The sequence below is a fragment of the Fistularia commersonii genome, chromosome 12 (assembly GCF_037954325.1).
Source record: "Fistularia commersonii isolate RoL2024-O1a breed Wild chromosome 12, RoL_Fcom_v1.0, whole genome shotgun sequence".
NCBI lineage: Eukaryota > Metazoa > Chordata > Actinopteri > Syngnathiformes > Fistulariidae > Fistularia > Fistularia commersonii.
This window is the reverse complement of record NC_141295.1, coordinates 15,705,411-15,720,474: the sequence shown is the minus strand read 5'-3', so window position 1 is coordinate 15,720,474 and position 15,064 is coordinate 15,705,411. Positions and strand designations below refer to the sequence as shown.

Below are 15,064 nucleotides of genomic sequence, written 5' to 3'. Positions count from 1 at the left end.
TTAGTCCTGCAGTCACACTCTTATTGTATTATTCTGTAATGGATGCCTGAATAGACTTGGAAGTTTTATTTTCTTACAATATATGCGATTTAAAATCGGATATACCCACGCAGCCTCATGGAAAACGGACGATAAGTACTTCTTGTATGCACGGGGGCTCTATCATGTGGATAGTCCGTGATGTATTTCAAAGATACTGCTTAAGCTAAAGATGTAACTGCATTACGGTGCGTCATAAAAAGTCGTTAAAGTGCAGTCATCTCTGTCTAATGCTTGCGACAGCCTCTTAAGACACAAACAAGCCAGAGAGAAATACATCAAGTTAGAATTAAAAGAAGTAGTATAAGGATATCAGTTTTAAATTCTTTACTCTTTTGGGACACTTTTCGCACGGTTGTGGACTTCATAAACAGCATCAGATTAATTTGTGAAACAAGGAACAAAGACGGACGCCGTGCACATTTGTACACACAAGCCATTCTGTAATGACTTTTCTGTGAGCCAGTCTGATCAAGATCAATTACAATATTAGCACATTAGCGCTGGGAAATTACAAAATGATGTATTAATCCTTTTGAAGCCTTGTGGTTACAAAGAAAAAAAAGAAAGAAAGAAGTAGAAACTGGCCTCATTCCACACTCCAGGGATAAACTTTGAGTGATTTAGGGAGAAAAAAAAAAAAGGAACCATCATTGTTTCATTATTTCAATGTGAAAATCCCACTGGCAGCAGAGAGGCCCGAAACAATTTAACCAAGAATATAATCCGAAAAATGTAAAGCGTATTAATTACAGCATCTCTCAAGAATAACATCAATCTCACAAGCGTCCCTGTTGTCATGAATTTACTTCAGACCTTCAGTTAACATTCTGACAAAATATAAAAGAGCATAATTGAAAACAAATTCTTATGCTGTGTATATTTTACATTTTCCAAGAAACATAGAACATTGCTGTTGTGCTGACTTAATTACCCAAATATCATTCACAACATTATGTATAAATCAAAACCTGGGATTTATTAGCTATTCCGCTTCTACAAAAACAAATGTTCTTTTGTATTCAGACTTTATCACACAAAACAAAATCACAAGGAATGATCATCACTAGACTTTCCTCTTCTGTGTACTGATGTACAAAACTGTGGAGAGACAAAAGAAAACAAGGTTGATGTTGATTTTAAAATCTGTACTGTTACCAAGTCATCTGTATGCTTTCTTTGTGAATGCATGAGATATCTTCAAACAATGTTCATTTTGGTAAACTTTTCAGATAAAGGAATGAGTCCTTTGTTTCCAGGGGAAAAACAAATTCTAACTCTAGTTAAAAGAAAAATAGCAGATTTTATTGTTAAAAAGAAGGTTCATCAAAAAAATGAATAAATACTGATGCCCAGGAATGGACCGGTGACCGGTCCGAGATGAACAGAGCCTCTCGGCCAACGACAGCTGGGATAGACTACAGCCACACTGCTAACCTTGACTGCGGTATAACCGATATAGAATACTCACAACTACTAATTCCTTATCAGAAAAATTGATATCCATCAAATCAGTAAAAAATTGGTGTATATGTGTTGTCTCTTGTTCGATGGATTTGTTTGTTTTTATGAACAAATGGAACTCTTATTTGCTTGGGTCATGCATTTCAAATATATCTGGGTCTTTGACAGATTAGAGATGTGTATTTCCAGCAGTTATTCCAGCCCACCTTCCATGAAAACAAGTAACCAAGCATCACATTCAGTCACATTTCAAAAGAACTATAGATCTTTTACTGAGGCTGAGCATTTTTATGGACATGAACTAATATCTGAAGCTCCACTGTAACGAGTTGATGATTTCCTGACAATGAGCCATTTGACTGCTACTTGAAACATTACTTCTAAGAATTCCAGCAGAGCTTGGCCAATCTTTGGGTTTGACTTAGGGAGCTGCAGAATACAATTCCTGGATGATATTTGGGAAAAATAACAACTCAAATGAAAACCAGAGCTATATGATGGGTTAAGAAAGAACAAGTGAAACTTTTTGGAGCAAACATGTTTTGAAGTACTCCCTGCATTTAGTCATGATTCATGTTCCATTACCTATTTATAGACTTACCTTATTTAGGAATAATGGCATGTTATTGTCCTGCAAATAAATGATGGCAACCTACAAGGTGCTGTTGAAACTGACAGTTCACAGTAGCAAAGCATTAACCAAATGATAATCATCATTATATTGGATTTTATGCTGCAAGCTTAGTGCTTTTTCAAGGACCTTGCCTGCAAAATGTATGCATTTGTTGTTGATTTTATCGGTGTGTGGTTGGATGTGTCCGTGACTGATCATTAGTCAGTGTGCAGATGTAATCAACTGTGGTCAGATGATACTCACCATTGTTTCCTCTTAGAAAAGCATCACCGTATTTGTTCTTGAGCTGCCCATTGACATACTCCTCTGTCTGTTCTATGGCAATGTTCATGTAGCCATCCAGGCAGGCAAGGACACCTGCATAAAGTGCCATGCAAGCGGTTACTTCATGCAACTGATCATTTATGAAAAAAAAAAAAATACTGTCATGAATGAACGCCAACTCGGCACCCCATCCTGACTGCCCATACCTCTGTAATCGACGCCAGAGTTGAGTTTGACGACCACGGGTCTTCCGATTATCTGCTTCAAGAAGTCACTGGGGGTCTGCTTTCTGAGACTCATCTTGAATCCTATCTAAAAGAAAGTGAAACCAAACATAGAGGGTTTTACTTGAGTTACAGGTTAACTGCATGCATTGTCAACATCACCTTTTCCTTTCAACTGCTCTCTCCATCGTTACTTCTTCCATCTAACCCTTCCATCTAACTTCATGTCCTCTTTCTCAACATCCATAAATATCCCGTCTTCCCCTGAGCACCCTGCCTGACAGATCCACCCTCAGCATCTTTCTACAAATATATTCAATATCCTTCATCTGCACAAGCCCAAACCGTCTCAGTGAAGGCTCTCTGACTCCAAAACATCTGGAATGTATGAGGATAGCTTTAAGAAATACTATTAAACTCCATGTTAGTGTTAATTGCTTCAACTAAACCTACCACTTATTGTAACAGCCACTAACAAGCTCATCTCTTTCTTCTTACAAAGTACGCCTTATGTCAGACCTGGGCATCTTACAGCCCATTTTGCTTTTTTGTTCAGTCCGCCAAACTATTTTCTTTGACTATTTTAATTCGTATTTTCAATCAATATTGAACTTAGAAACTCAATTTTTTTTCTTTTGTTTAATTTTGTATGTATGATTCGACACAGAATAATGTCGGTGCATTTATATGAAACAAAACGTAAGAAAATTTAAATTGCAATCTTCATTTTGATCAGTTTCAATGATACCTAGTTGGTCCAGGCATAAAAATTAAATAAGAAATATAGCCCACCAGCCAAAATAATTGCCCACCCCTGCCTTAAGTACATGTTTGGTTTAGTTTAGCAGCAAATGACCTGCTTAGCCAAAAAGTTAGCGGTATAAAAACAATGGGAACGGTTAGCAGTTAGCTGCTAGCATGTCCACACGCCTGACCGGCTAAATAGCAGCATTTTGTCAACCATGTTATCCGAGTACGTGTAAGAAAGTCGTTACTATTGCACTTCAACTATGGTGATAATTCCCTGTGCTACACGGGGAAAGTTACATATTTGGAATGAAATAAGCGACCGAGTAGAAGCTTTCACATACCTGTCGATGGACGTTGTCAGAACGCTAGCTGTTAGCATGGACGGCGGCTGCACCAATCAGCAGCGCTTGTAGTACCGCGGCCGGGCGGGACCAAAATATGTCGGTATTTGCGGAAACGTCCATTAAGAGACAGGCTGAGAGAAGAAGCGAAGTCAATGGTTTGTTATTGTGCGGTCATTGTGATTATTGCATGGTTTAGTCGCCACTTTGTTAACCCATAACACCATAGATCCATATCCTTCCTTTAATTACTTATTTCTCTTACTCATTGTTCTAGGTTTTGTTGTCAAATCCAGTAATCCGTTAACTACCTCTCAGCTGCAGCTGAATTTAAGGAGGTTAAAAATGAATGTTCAGTATCGCATCCTATTTTCCCCTGCCCGATTGAAAGAATGAAAAGCAAGAGGACCATTTTATTACTTAAAATAATAACTTGGTGTTTGTGTCCGTGTTTGCCAAAAGACCAGGGTTTCTCTGATATACGCATCATGTAAAGAGCTAACCCTCTTGACACAGTATCATCTTGACTAGATTTACACTTTCTAACACTAAATGTGCTAAGTGACCTTAACTAATCTTTTTTTTTATTACATAAAATTATTAATCCTTTATTTATGTTCCAAGGATATGGTTACATCACAGGACCTCTGTATTGGTGTGTAATTTTGAGATGGTTTATAGGTTTACTATAATTACTTTTTGTATCTGCAATTAAATTTAAGCACCATTGAGGGTTTTAATATCTATTCATTATTTTATTATACTTGATCATATTACGCTTGATATTTTATTATGTCTAGGCAGTGTTGGGAAAGATAAGAGAAAGTCTAACATCTGATAAAAGTGTGGTCGCCAGGGTGCACGACCCCAGCACTGCACAGCTTGGGAGGTACAAGAAAAATGATGTAGGGGGGAAATAAGGATGAAATGGTGAGGTGAAAGATAGAAGAGGATAGAAGGAGGGTGGATGTGCCAACGCATGTTAACAGAGACAGAGAGGTTGAGAGAAGGAGAGTGTGTGTGTGTGTGTGTGTGTGTGTGTGTGTGTGTGTGTGTGTGTGTGTGTGTGTGTGTGTGTGTGTGTGTGTGAGAGAGAGAGAGAGAGAGAGAGAGAGAGAGAGAGAGAGAGAGAGAGGTGGAATCATAAAGTACTTCTTGTGTGTCTAGACAGGTTGCTTGTTAGCAGGCCATGGCTAGCCCTGTGGAGGCTAGAGGTTAATTTGGTATCTGCTGCTGTGTTAAACTAAGGTCAGTACTACAAGTCCTTAAGTCATAAACAAGAGTGGTTAAGAGCCATGTATACACCTAGGCACCGGTTAATGAATATTCAATGAAGGTTGTTTTTTCCCCCTCATCCACTGTTCCCTTCATTGTTCCTTGTTTTGAGAAAAAAATTTTGGGCAAAAAAAACAAAAAAAAAACAGTTAATATCCTTGGCCTTCAAAAATGACCTCAGTGCACTTAAATGTCTCATCCTTTGTGTTCATAATATCCTGACATGGCTTTAGCCGTAATAGAAATTGTTATCTGAAATGTGTGTCTGTCCCTGAATGCAAAAAAAAAAAAAAAAAAAAAATTGAGCTAACTATCCTTAATTTGACTGCTCACCACAGCAAAAACCAATAATGCAATAATTATGTCACCTTTTTTTTTTTTGTTGTTGAAATGGAGTTTAACTTGTGACCGGGGCCTTTGTAATAAATGCTTTATGCAGCTAGGTAACAGCTGATGAGAAAATCCGCTTAGACGGTGCTCTCGCAGACAGATAGTGGTGTCCAGGGGCTCGGAGATAAGTGTGTTTTGCTTGTAACCTGCAGAAAACCCATGAACGGGAGATGATAATTCAGCGGAAATGCGGGTTAATTGTAAACACTGACACCATGGTCTAAAACGATTGTCAACATCACATGTCGTTACCACAGATTATATGTCAAAGACGGGAACATATTCCTCTGTTTTACCTTAGATTACCCTGTGACTACAAAAGAGTGCAGTTATGAAATACGCTTTTTTTTAATTTTCCTAAGAACCATCTAGTTTTATCAGCTCTATTTTCTGCTTCTATCCTGTAGTTTCCGACAAAATCTAATTGAAACATATGAAATTTACTTCTTTATAGTTACCACCAGAAATGATAACTTAGGTTTGGTATTGATGCTTCATCACTATTTACGAGTTAAGATTCATCGGGATTTTATGTCATGGAATTTTCTAGTTGAACAAAAATTAACATATCACTTATGACGTAGCTATTTCTGTGTTGTTCTTTCTTTTCCTCTTTTTTTTTGTTTGGGGCGGTCTGAATTAATGTGTTATCTTGAGGCCGTGGAGTTTCTCTTGTGAAAATCAAATACCTAATATTTCTCAAGAATGCCCCTTTATTGTGAGTAGTTTTATGGGATTTTCGGCATGTTGAACAAAAGCAGGAAAATACATTGGTATTTCGCTCGTGCTTTAAAATGACAGCTGTTGGATTTGCTTGAAGATATTTGGATTAATAATGTTTCACGAAATACTTTTCATGTTTCGTTTTTTTTGGGTGGGCATTCCAACTACCTCATATCTTAAATCATACAGTAAATGCATGTGTGAAATTAACAAGGCAAAAATTCTTATCTTGAATTTGCTTTCGACCATTCATTTTTAACTTGATCAAAAATGTTATTGACAAAACACACAATGTGCTGCTTTAAAAAAGATGATCTGACCTTGCAGTATAAGAAAGTACAACAGAGATGTCAATGGAGAGATAGATTCTGACTTTATCATCAGACCCCTTCACCCTGAGGGGTGGGTCAGTGAAATCGAAAGATTATGGTGGTTGGAGAATCTATTGTAGGTTGGAAATTGGGGACTTGTCCGCTGGAGGTGTGTGTTTGAGCTGAGCGGCAAACAGGGGGTGTTGGGGGATGGGGGGCATCCCTCTTGTATCCTAAAGCAATATGCAGGCCAAGGGCATAGGTGGGGGTTGGGGGTGCGGGATGAGCACAAAGTCTAGACCGCATTGACCCCTCCGAAGCCAGGTTTTCTCTTCGGGTCAAGCTCGATATGGAAAAAGATCACGGGAAAGCTTGGGGGAGTTTTCAAATAAAAATAGCCGCGCAGAGAGATAGGGTTCCTCTCTGCGCCTCGGTGTAATCCCTAACTGTGTGGAGGTAATAGCTTGGAAGTGATTGGAAACCTTTCTTCTATCAGAGAGAGGAGAGGAAACCTCGGAAGGCAGACGTCGCGGCCGAATTTCTGCCGCCGCAGCGCGGAGGCTTGTTTTGAATCCCTGCCTTGTTTACATCTCTGGTGACATTATTTGGCTCTTTGGAATATTTACAAACAGCAAAGGTTCTCATCACAACAGGTGGACCTCCTCATCCACTGCGCAGCTGCCGTAGGAATACTGAATCCCTGTATCATGCGGCGTAAAAATGTAAGATGCGGTGGCATACCTGCGTGCTCGACACGTATCCCTGTGCTTCGGGGTTTTGCTCCTTATTCGTACTGCGCCATGGAAACCTTGCATATTGTCTATTTAATCATTCAGCTATGAACGTTGACAGATGACAGCGGTTGGCTGGCCTGAGGCCCCCATGCAGGGGGCGGGGGGCACAAGGCAGACAAGGTGGGATGTAATCACTCCCTGTAATTTGGAGGAAATCCACTGAGCTGCTCGCAGCTGAGATGAAAGCTCTTCTTTTGTTCTGTCTTTCCACAGCCACCAATTTCCCACCGCCTGCAAAAAAAAAAAAAAAACCTGAAAAGAGGAGTTCACAGAACCAATTCTGCCTGGTTGGTGTCCCCCAGGGGTTAGTGCAGGGACCATCTCAACCCAGCTATAGCCCTGGAGCCATGCTCTTCCCTAAGGAGAAGCACAGCAGACAGTCAGACTGCCCATCCTGTGCTGTATGGCCCAGGCGCAGCCAGCCAGTACACAACTCTCTTGAGATTCTCCTCGGTGGAAAGGCAGCTCAGTGGAGCTTAAGTTGAACACTCTGCGTGTGTCTGCCTGCCTCTCTGCTCGTCTTTCTCTCCGACTCCCTTCCCATGTCACCGTGTCCTCCTCCGTTCTACTTCGGTTTCTACAGCTTCGCCGCCCGGGTTCCTCTTTGTCGCATTAGGGGACCACATTGTAAAATATTAACAAAATTCTACCGTGTCTAGATAAACTGCCGTCGCGGGAAACGAAAAGCGTGCTCGGCTAAGTGTTGCTTCCTGTCGTCAAAATAACCGCGTGCGCGGTTGCCATAATTACAATTTGTTAACAGCGGGAGAAATATATTTCTACACTTTTCAAATGAGCTGATTTCACAAGAAAATTTGGCCGCAGCCTTGAGTAGATCACCCGGTTTGAACACTTTGTCACTCGACACTATGCTACCAAGTTGTCAAAGAGACACTGTAGTGGTTTTGCTTGATAGATGGTGAATGGTGCTTATACAAGGAGCCACTCCAGTGCGCCCATAAATATGCATCGTGACATTTGGAACAAAGCCACTCGTCCTCTCTTTCCTGATGAGCTCTGCCTGCATACTATAACATATTGCCATACTGTCACACCTTGTGTTTCATAGCCAATCTCTCTGTTCATCAACTTGGCAGATAACCTCTAGACGCTGACAGATGATACGGGGGATATGGCATTACAGCTCCATTGTATGCTAAACCAGGAAGTGAATTTACAAAAGTGATGGTTATGCAAATAATTGATAATTATGATGTATGGTGCGGCGTGAATATTTAACAAAAAAAAAAAAAAAAGGTTTCGGTCGCTTTCGAGGAGATTCAAGAGCAATAGTCCGTGGCATTTTTGCATTGTTCCACACCAGGTCAGAGGTGAACTTCACACACCTCACTTTGTTAAGGCAAGAGCTGAAGAATGCTCCCCGCTCTCACTGTAGCATTAAGAACATAGCTGGCCTTTTTCTCCAAACACCTCATTGCTTTAGAAAGGAATAAATATCCAAGACAGCCAGGAGCAGTTCCTTTCAAATCCCACACACATGCATTTCTCTCCCCCCTCCACCTCTCTCTCTCTCTCTTTCTCTCTCTCTCCATCGCTCTCTCATTCTGTCATTTGACCAGCAGTGCTTCCTGCCACTGAGGAACTGTGACTCAACAGCCAGAATACAGTGATGTTCTCTTGCCCACCCTCTTGAATATTCATAAAAATAGGAGGACTGAAGCTCAGACTCATCCAACTCATATCCATCCAAATTTATTTAAAAGAAGGAAATGTGTCTGCGTGCTAGGCGCGTGTGTGTGTGTGTGTGTGTGTGTGTGTACACGTGTGTGTGTGTGTGTGTGTGTGTGTGTGTGTGTTCAGGGGGTGGTCAGCCTCGTACTACCACGTTTTGAAATGGGTGCTGTGGGAGAGGGGAGCGCGGGGGTCTGTTTTACACTAATTTCTTCATCCCTTTCACAGGAGTGCCATGTTACAAGAGAATTCCTGAAGCGAGCCAATGGCCCGATAAATCTGACGGAGCCTCTCTCTCAATTTGTCTCAGTGGAATGTTAGCTGGCAAACACCCAGACACCGAGAACCTCTTTTCACAATGCGCCAATCTAACAGACGAGATCCCATGTTGGAGCTACAGCGTGAGGACTGGCACGGATAAATTGCCACGTGCCTTATCTAGGTGTCTTTCTGTCTAACCGTCTTAGGTCTTCGCCCTCACGTGGCCCCCGAAGACCACATCCTACAAAAAACGGTGGATGCTTCTTGTCTGCAGATGACACAACGCAGGTGTCGCAAAAGAAGAACCTGTCATATGACACGACACGGATGCTGTCTCAACCCGGCTCCGACCACATTACTCAGAGTGTGAGCAGAAATCATCCTGTTTGGTGTCGCTCCTCACTGCATGGCGCGGTCTCCCACATAGCCCGGGCCAGGTGGTAGAATGGCAGAGTCGGAGAACAGACCATGTTTGTGTGAAGATGCAACAACTAGCTTTTTTTTTTTCGTCGTTCGGTCTCGATCGTCCCCTCCCTCCTGCTTCCTGTCCCTCCTCGAACAGGCGGCTGAAGCGCTCTTTGTGCTCAGTTTAAAGGTTGTAGGTTAGCGAACAAGATGCCCACGTATCCGTACCCCGAAATGAATTCATCCTTGTTTTTTTGAACTGTTTGAATATGTACATGTCTATAGAAAGTATCTTTTGCTTTTATCTATCCCGACGATTCGCCGCTTCCTTTTATTTTTATTTAATTTTTAACATTACCGTAGATATGACATCACTTTTGCGCATTTCTGGATCGAAATAATCATGAACTTTACAAAAAGATCTTCATCTAATCGGAGAATCCGGAACTGAAACTACTGAAATCAATAGCAGATCAATAACAGAAGAAAACAAGCCTTTCTCCTTCAACTAACAATCAAACGACACGGCCGAACGTACAAGCATATTCAAGGGGTTCATGTTACTGCATGACAGTTGGCATGACAGTAAAAAAAGACACGTGCCAAGTAGAGCTGCCAATGCTCAGCATGGCTGGTTTTAATATTTTAATGTGTTTCATTACAACAGTATGGGCCAGATAGCCTTTCTGACAGCCAGACAATTGTCTGCAAATGAACAAGATTACATGACAAGCCCTGAATGACAGAGCTACCCACTGCAGCCTACCCTAGCCACTTATCTGATGGTAGCCTAGCAACAGATCCCTGACCTGGCTTTGACCTCCACTGGATAAGGTCAACACCTGAAGGCTCTCCCATTGGAGGGCTGGCTGAGAGAGAGGTGGAGCTTGGGGATGTAGGGAGACAAAGGACTCACAGAGCAAGGGCAGCCTCCTCTGCATACAGTTCCCCGCTCCCTGCTGACAAAAAAATGTTCGTACAAAAGCATGCCAGACCTCTTTAGTAGGGTCTGTTATACCTGTGTGCGCGTGCGTGCGCATGTGCACGTGCGTGCGGAACCGAGAGAGACAGAGACAGAGAGGTGAGAGACAGAATAGAGAGCGAGAGTCGCGCCAATCATTAGAAATACAAATAAATGGAAGCGCTCGCTCATACAATATCTCCCTCGGCAAATTTAGAGAGATGTGCCTTATTTTACTTATTTTATACAGGGTCAAAAACGCCTGCCCTCCCGCAACACTGCAGCGGCGGCTCCACATGTTAATAAGAAAACCCATTGTGGTGACAAGTTGAAAAAAAAGGAGACACATTTTGAAGTAAGTGCTGAATTTGAAATTAATCAACCAGGAGCAGCCCTCTCCCCCTTCCTCCCCCCCGACAGACACTTCCGCCTCCACGTAGTCCTGTGCATACGCTTGTGGCTCCTTTTTACTGCGGCGGTACAGAAGTTAATCCATATTGTGATAGTGGCAATATCCTATTAGACCGTGACAATAAAATCAAGCTCAGATTGGTAACACGCTAGAGATATCAGGACGTGTCCATTTCTCCTCATTACAACATGAAGAGATATAACCTGGTTGCAGTCCACTTAAACACACGCGTGTACGCACTTCAGTCCCACATAGACATGCAGAGGTGACCGCATCGCGTAAAAGAGCATGCATATGAAGGATGGAGTATTCCTTTTGTTGACCGTAAAACGTATTTGGCTTTTACAAAATAAAAATCTCCTCTGCCAGAACGATGGAAATGCAGACCCATCAATGGCCCTTCATGAGTGTTCTTGTACTTGTTTTCGCTCTCCCGGCATCTTGAATAAAAACAATGACTTAATAGCAGATGGCATGACGCTTCTGTGCCGCGGTTTTGTGACTCGGAGGGAACAATGTACTGTAAACTTCGAATCGATATTACGGCGCACTTTATAAAGCTCCTGCACGCAGGTGTCTGCGAGTGATCGGCTCACTGAATAATTTTCAGCCTATAAAAAAAAAAAAAAAAAAACCCGCAGTAGTGACACTGCAAGGAGGATTATTCAGTTTGTCAGGTTTGGCACAGCAAGCTAAAACAACTCTTGTCCCTGAGTCGAAGGACCTTCACTTCCCACCAGGGCCTTTTGCAAGACCTCTGCCCCAGTTCACCCGGGGCAACCTAGGCTCCTCCTCTGTGTATGTGCGAGTGCAAAATGTGTTCATGCGTGTTTGTACTGTCTCCTTACTGCTGGGAAACTGTTGAAGGTCAAAGGGCAGGAAGTTGGCCACCTGCCTCTGTCACACTAAAAGTAACAGAGCAGAGAGAGGAAGTGGTAGCAGAAGTAAAACGTCACAACGAGATCATGTGAGTAAACGTATGTGCGCTGCAGACAAACACGAGCATCTCCCAAAGGAAGGTTCTCCTTCCCCAGTGCGGAACCCAGTTTGTCAGATACTTTGCGCTTGATTTAAGGAAATATCTTTTGTGCTCTTTCAGAGTCCCGCTGAATGACCCGGGACGGGCCTCTCTCTCTCTCCACACCAAAATATTTCCAAGGGGTGACAACCCTTCTCACTCCCTGCATAAATGTGCCAACCCAGGACGAGAGCATAGAAGGCCAGAGGGCAAAAAGGGAGTGAACCACCTGCTTCTGTCACACTGTCAGGATGAAGGCAGATGAGTGCAAATAGGGCGAGGTGCGTGTGTGTGGGGGCTCAGATTGGTTATATTGTGTAGGAGGGGTGGGGGGGGGGGGGACAGGTGGCACGCCGGGGAGAGCTGGCAAAAGCAACCTCAGGATTTATCACTCAGTGACAGTCACGGCTGGGCAGGGGACAGATGTTTTTGTTTACCCCAGGGAAACATCTGACTGGCCAACTGTAGCGTTAGATGAACCAGCGTCGCCGGCGCGGGATAGGCCTGGCGACAATGGAGGAAGAGGAGAAAGAGCGACAAAAATGGGAGAAGAAACGGGAGGATGCGCAGTTTGCCCCCCCCGAGGCACATGAGTAAGTTAGTTCATTTCACCGCAGCCCCTTCCTCCACCCAAACATTTGAAACTCATTTAGCCCGTGCTAACTGTTTTCATTTATATATGCAAAAAAACAACAACAGAGCTCTTACCGTGGGGTTATTGTAGGGCATTTCGGGGGTAATCATTTCCTTATCCGTATATATGTGTGTGTGTGTGTTTCAGTTGGAAATTTGAGAGCTGCCATTGGTAATATAGCCACTGCGCTCATCCCCAGAGCAATGGAAATGACCTTTAGGTTCAACCCTGAGTGAGGTCATGTCAGTGTTACCATGACTACTATCAGTGGACCGTACTGTTGCCAGCATTACCTCAGCTCCCTGGCATTGGTGGGGTCAGAAAACAGGCTGTGACCTCCACATGGTGACCAAACTCGACCGGGAACAAAAACACCACTGAGACAAACACCGCTATTGTGGTGTTGTTTATTTGCTGATAATGAAAAAACTTTAGCCGCTAAGAATAACACTCCAGGTAGATTTCTACGTTTATTTATAATCAAATTGTCGTCAGCGATTGCTACTGTGACAACGGTAGACGCGCAATAATGATTAGTTCTCAAGGCCATTTAAGTCGTGATTGAAGAATAATAAAACTGTGTTTTGCAAAGTAACCGAATTAGATATTGCAAAGCTGTCACATGCACGTTCTCTTCTTCAGTAGCGCATGCGAGTGTGTGCGCGTGTGTGCGCGTGTGTGAGAGCGGATCGAATACCTTTTGTAGTTTTTTGTAGTTCTCGTCCACCGTTCACTCGGAGCACTTGCCCATCTGCAGGTAAAAGAGAAGAAGGCAGATGTCTAGACACGGAGAATGACAAAGAAAACATGAACGGCGCCCCGTTAAAACCGCAATGTAAATCAGCGTAATACTTCAGAATCACAAGCCAGCAATACACTCTGCACAGATGAGAAACCTAATAGGGTGTCTTAATCACGTCAAGCTGAGATTCAATAATATATATCTCTTTACTATTTGTGGAATATGTTGGTCCACTCCCCTCCTGATAGGCCTCATTTAATAATGTTGTTCTGTTTCCTAATTAGCAGAAATGCAAAGTGTCTTTGTCACCTGTAGACAGCCAAGAGGGCTAATTTGGGCTTTTCACTAATTGCCACGGTAACGAGCCTCCTGCGCCTCCGCTGGGGGTGGGTGTGAGGCATGGCAGGAGGAGGACTGAAGTATGGAAGGATGGAGGGATGAAGACACAGCTCTCCTCGCCCGCGGCCGAGGTGTGAAAGAACACGGCAGGCCAACAGAACACAGCCTGGAGGAGTCCAACAGCAGGGAGTTGGGGACAGCCTGCGCTGTGAAAAAGCCCCAACACCCAGCTGAGTGGGAGGAGGATGCAGCTCTGGCCAGTTTTGGACTCTCAACTTTGATGAGGAGATGACTACATTGGACAGGATAATTACTGGACACTTTTCTGACACTGACACCTGTTATGTCCCCATCTGATTTAATGCTGGTTCACACACACACACACACAGTACACCTCAATGCTGCTCTTTCAGGGATAACACAACAGGCAATAACAGCCTGGCATGTATGAAAACTGTGTCTTAATGCATGTGTGTGTTTGTGTGTGTGTGTGTGTGTGTGCATTCAAATAACACTCAGATAACCCAAATTGAAATGTATATCATTATAATGAAGGTCTTTTATGTCACCGGGATACGGGATTACATTGGATTTCTTTTTCTTTGCCCGCTTTTGGGGATGGTATAGGCCACGTAAACTCTTCACGCGTGTGGCAATAAAAAGCTTTAATGGTGAAGAAAATGTGTATTCAAATTAATAAGCTGTCTAAATTGAATATATTGTGAGGCCTTCGGTTGTCTGTTACTACACAATATCATAGTAATTACTTCAGAGAACCCTCCCCTCCACAATGTGCCCTCAGTTGCGTGCTGAATTGGTTTACCTTGGACATTTTTGACAATCCTCAATGCACTGCATGTAAATATGTCCACGCAACCATTGGCATTTTTTCATCATGTTTAAATGATCGTCATTCAGGTGTGCTTGGTCGTCTTAAAAAAATAAACATTTCATTGTCAAAAGAGAGATGTACATTAATAACTGCATCATTTACATACGTTATTATTGTATTGTTATAAGGTTTTAAGGAGGATGGGGTTAGGTTAAAAAGAAAAAAAAATGCAAATGCATTGATAATAATTTCAAAAAGATTTTTTAATTTGCAGTATTTTTTTTATTTTTTATATTTCGCAGCAGATACAGTGTGGGAGCCGGAGGAGGAGGAGGTGAGGAGGGGGGGGGCACCTTGTCCGCACGCGGCTCTCGGGGGCGCGCTTTTTCGATGTGTACGTGCGTGAGAGAGAGAGAGAGAGAGAGAGAGAGAGAGAGAGAGAGAGAGAGAGAGAGTGTGAGCGAGTGTGTGTGTGAATGTGTGTGTGTGTGTGCGTGTGTGTGTGTGTGTGTGTGTGTGTGTGTGTGTGCCTGCTCTGCTGTTGCTGCCCTTTGATCCC

The 15,064-nt window shown here is 42.8% G+C and overlaps 1 protein-coding gene across 1 annotated transcript; it reads right to left on the bottom strand.

The window, feature by feature from the left end:
• Positions 1-457: 457 nt before the first annotated feature.
• lsm6 (LSM6 homolog, U6 small nuclear RNA and mRNA degradation associated) lies at positions 458-3,775 on the bottom strand. Its single transcript, XM_086156224.1, has 4 exons — positions 3,717-3,775; positions 2,608-2,713; positions 2,381-2,494; positions 458-1,140 (listed from the first exon to the last, which is right to left on the bottom strand). Exons 2-4 carry the CDS (start codon positions 2,699-2,701, stop codon positions 1,106-1,108), a joined length of 243 nt encoding a protein of 80 aa, XP_086012350.1. The 5' UTR covers positions 2,702-2,713; positions 3,717-3,775; the 3' UTR covers positions 458-1,105.
• Positions 3,776-15,064: the final 11,289 nt, after the last annotated feature.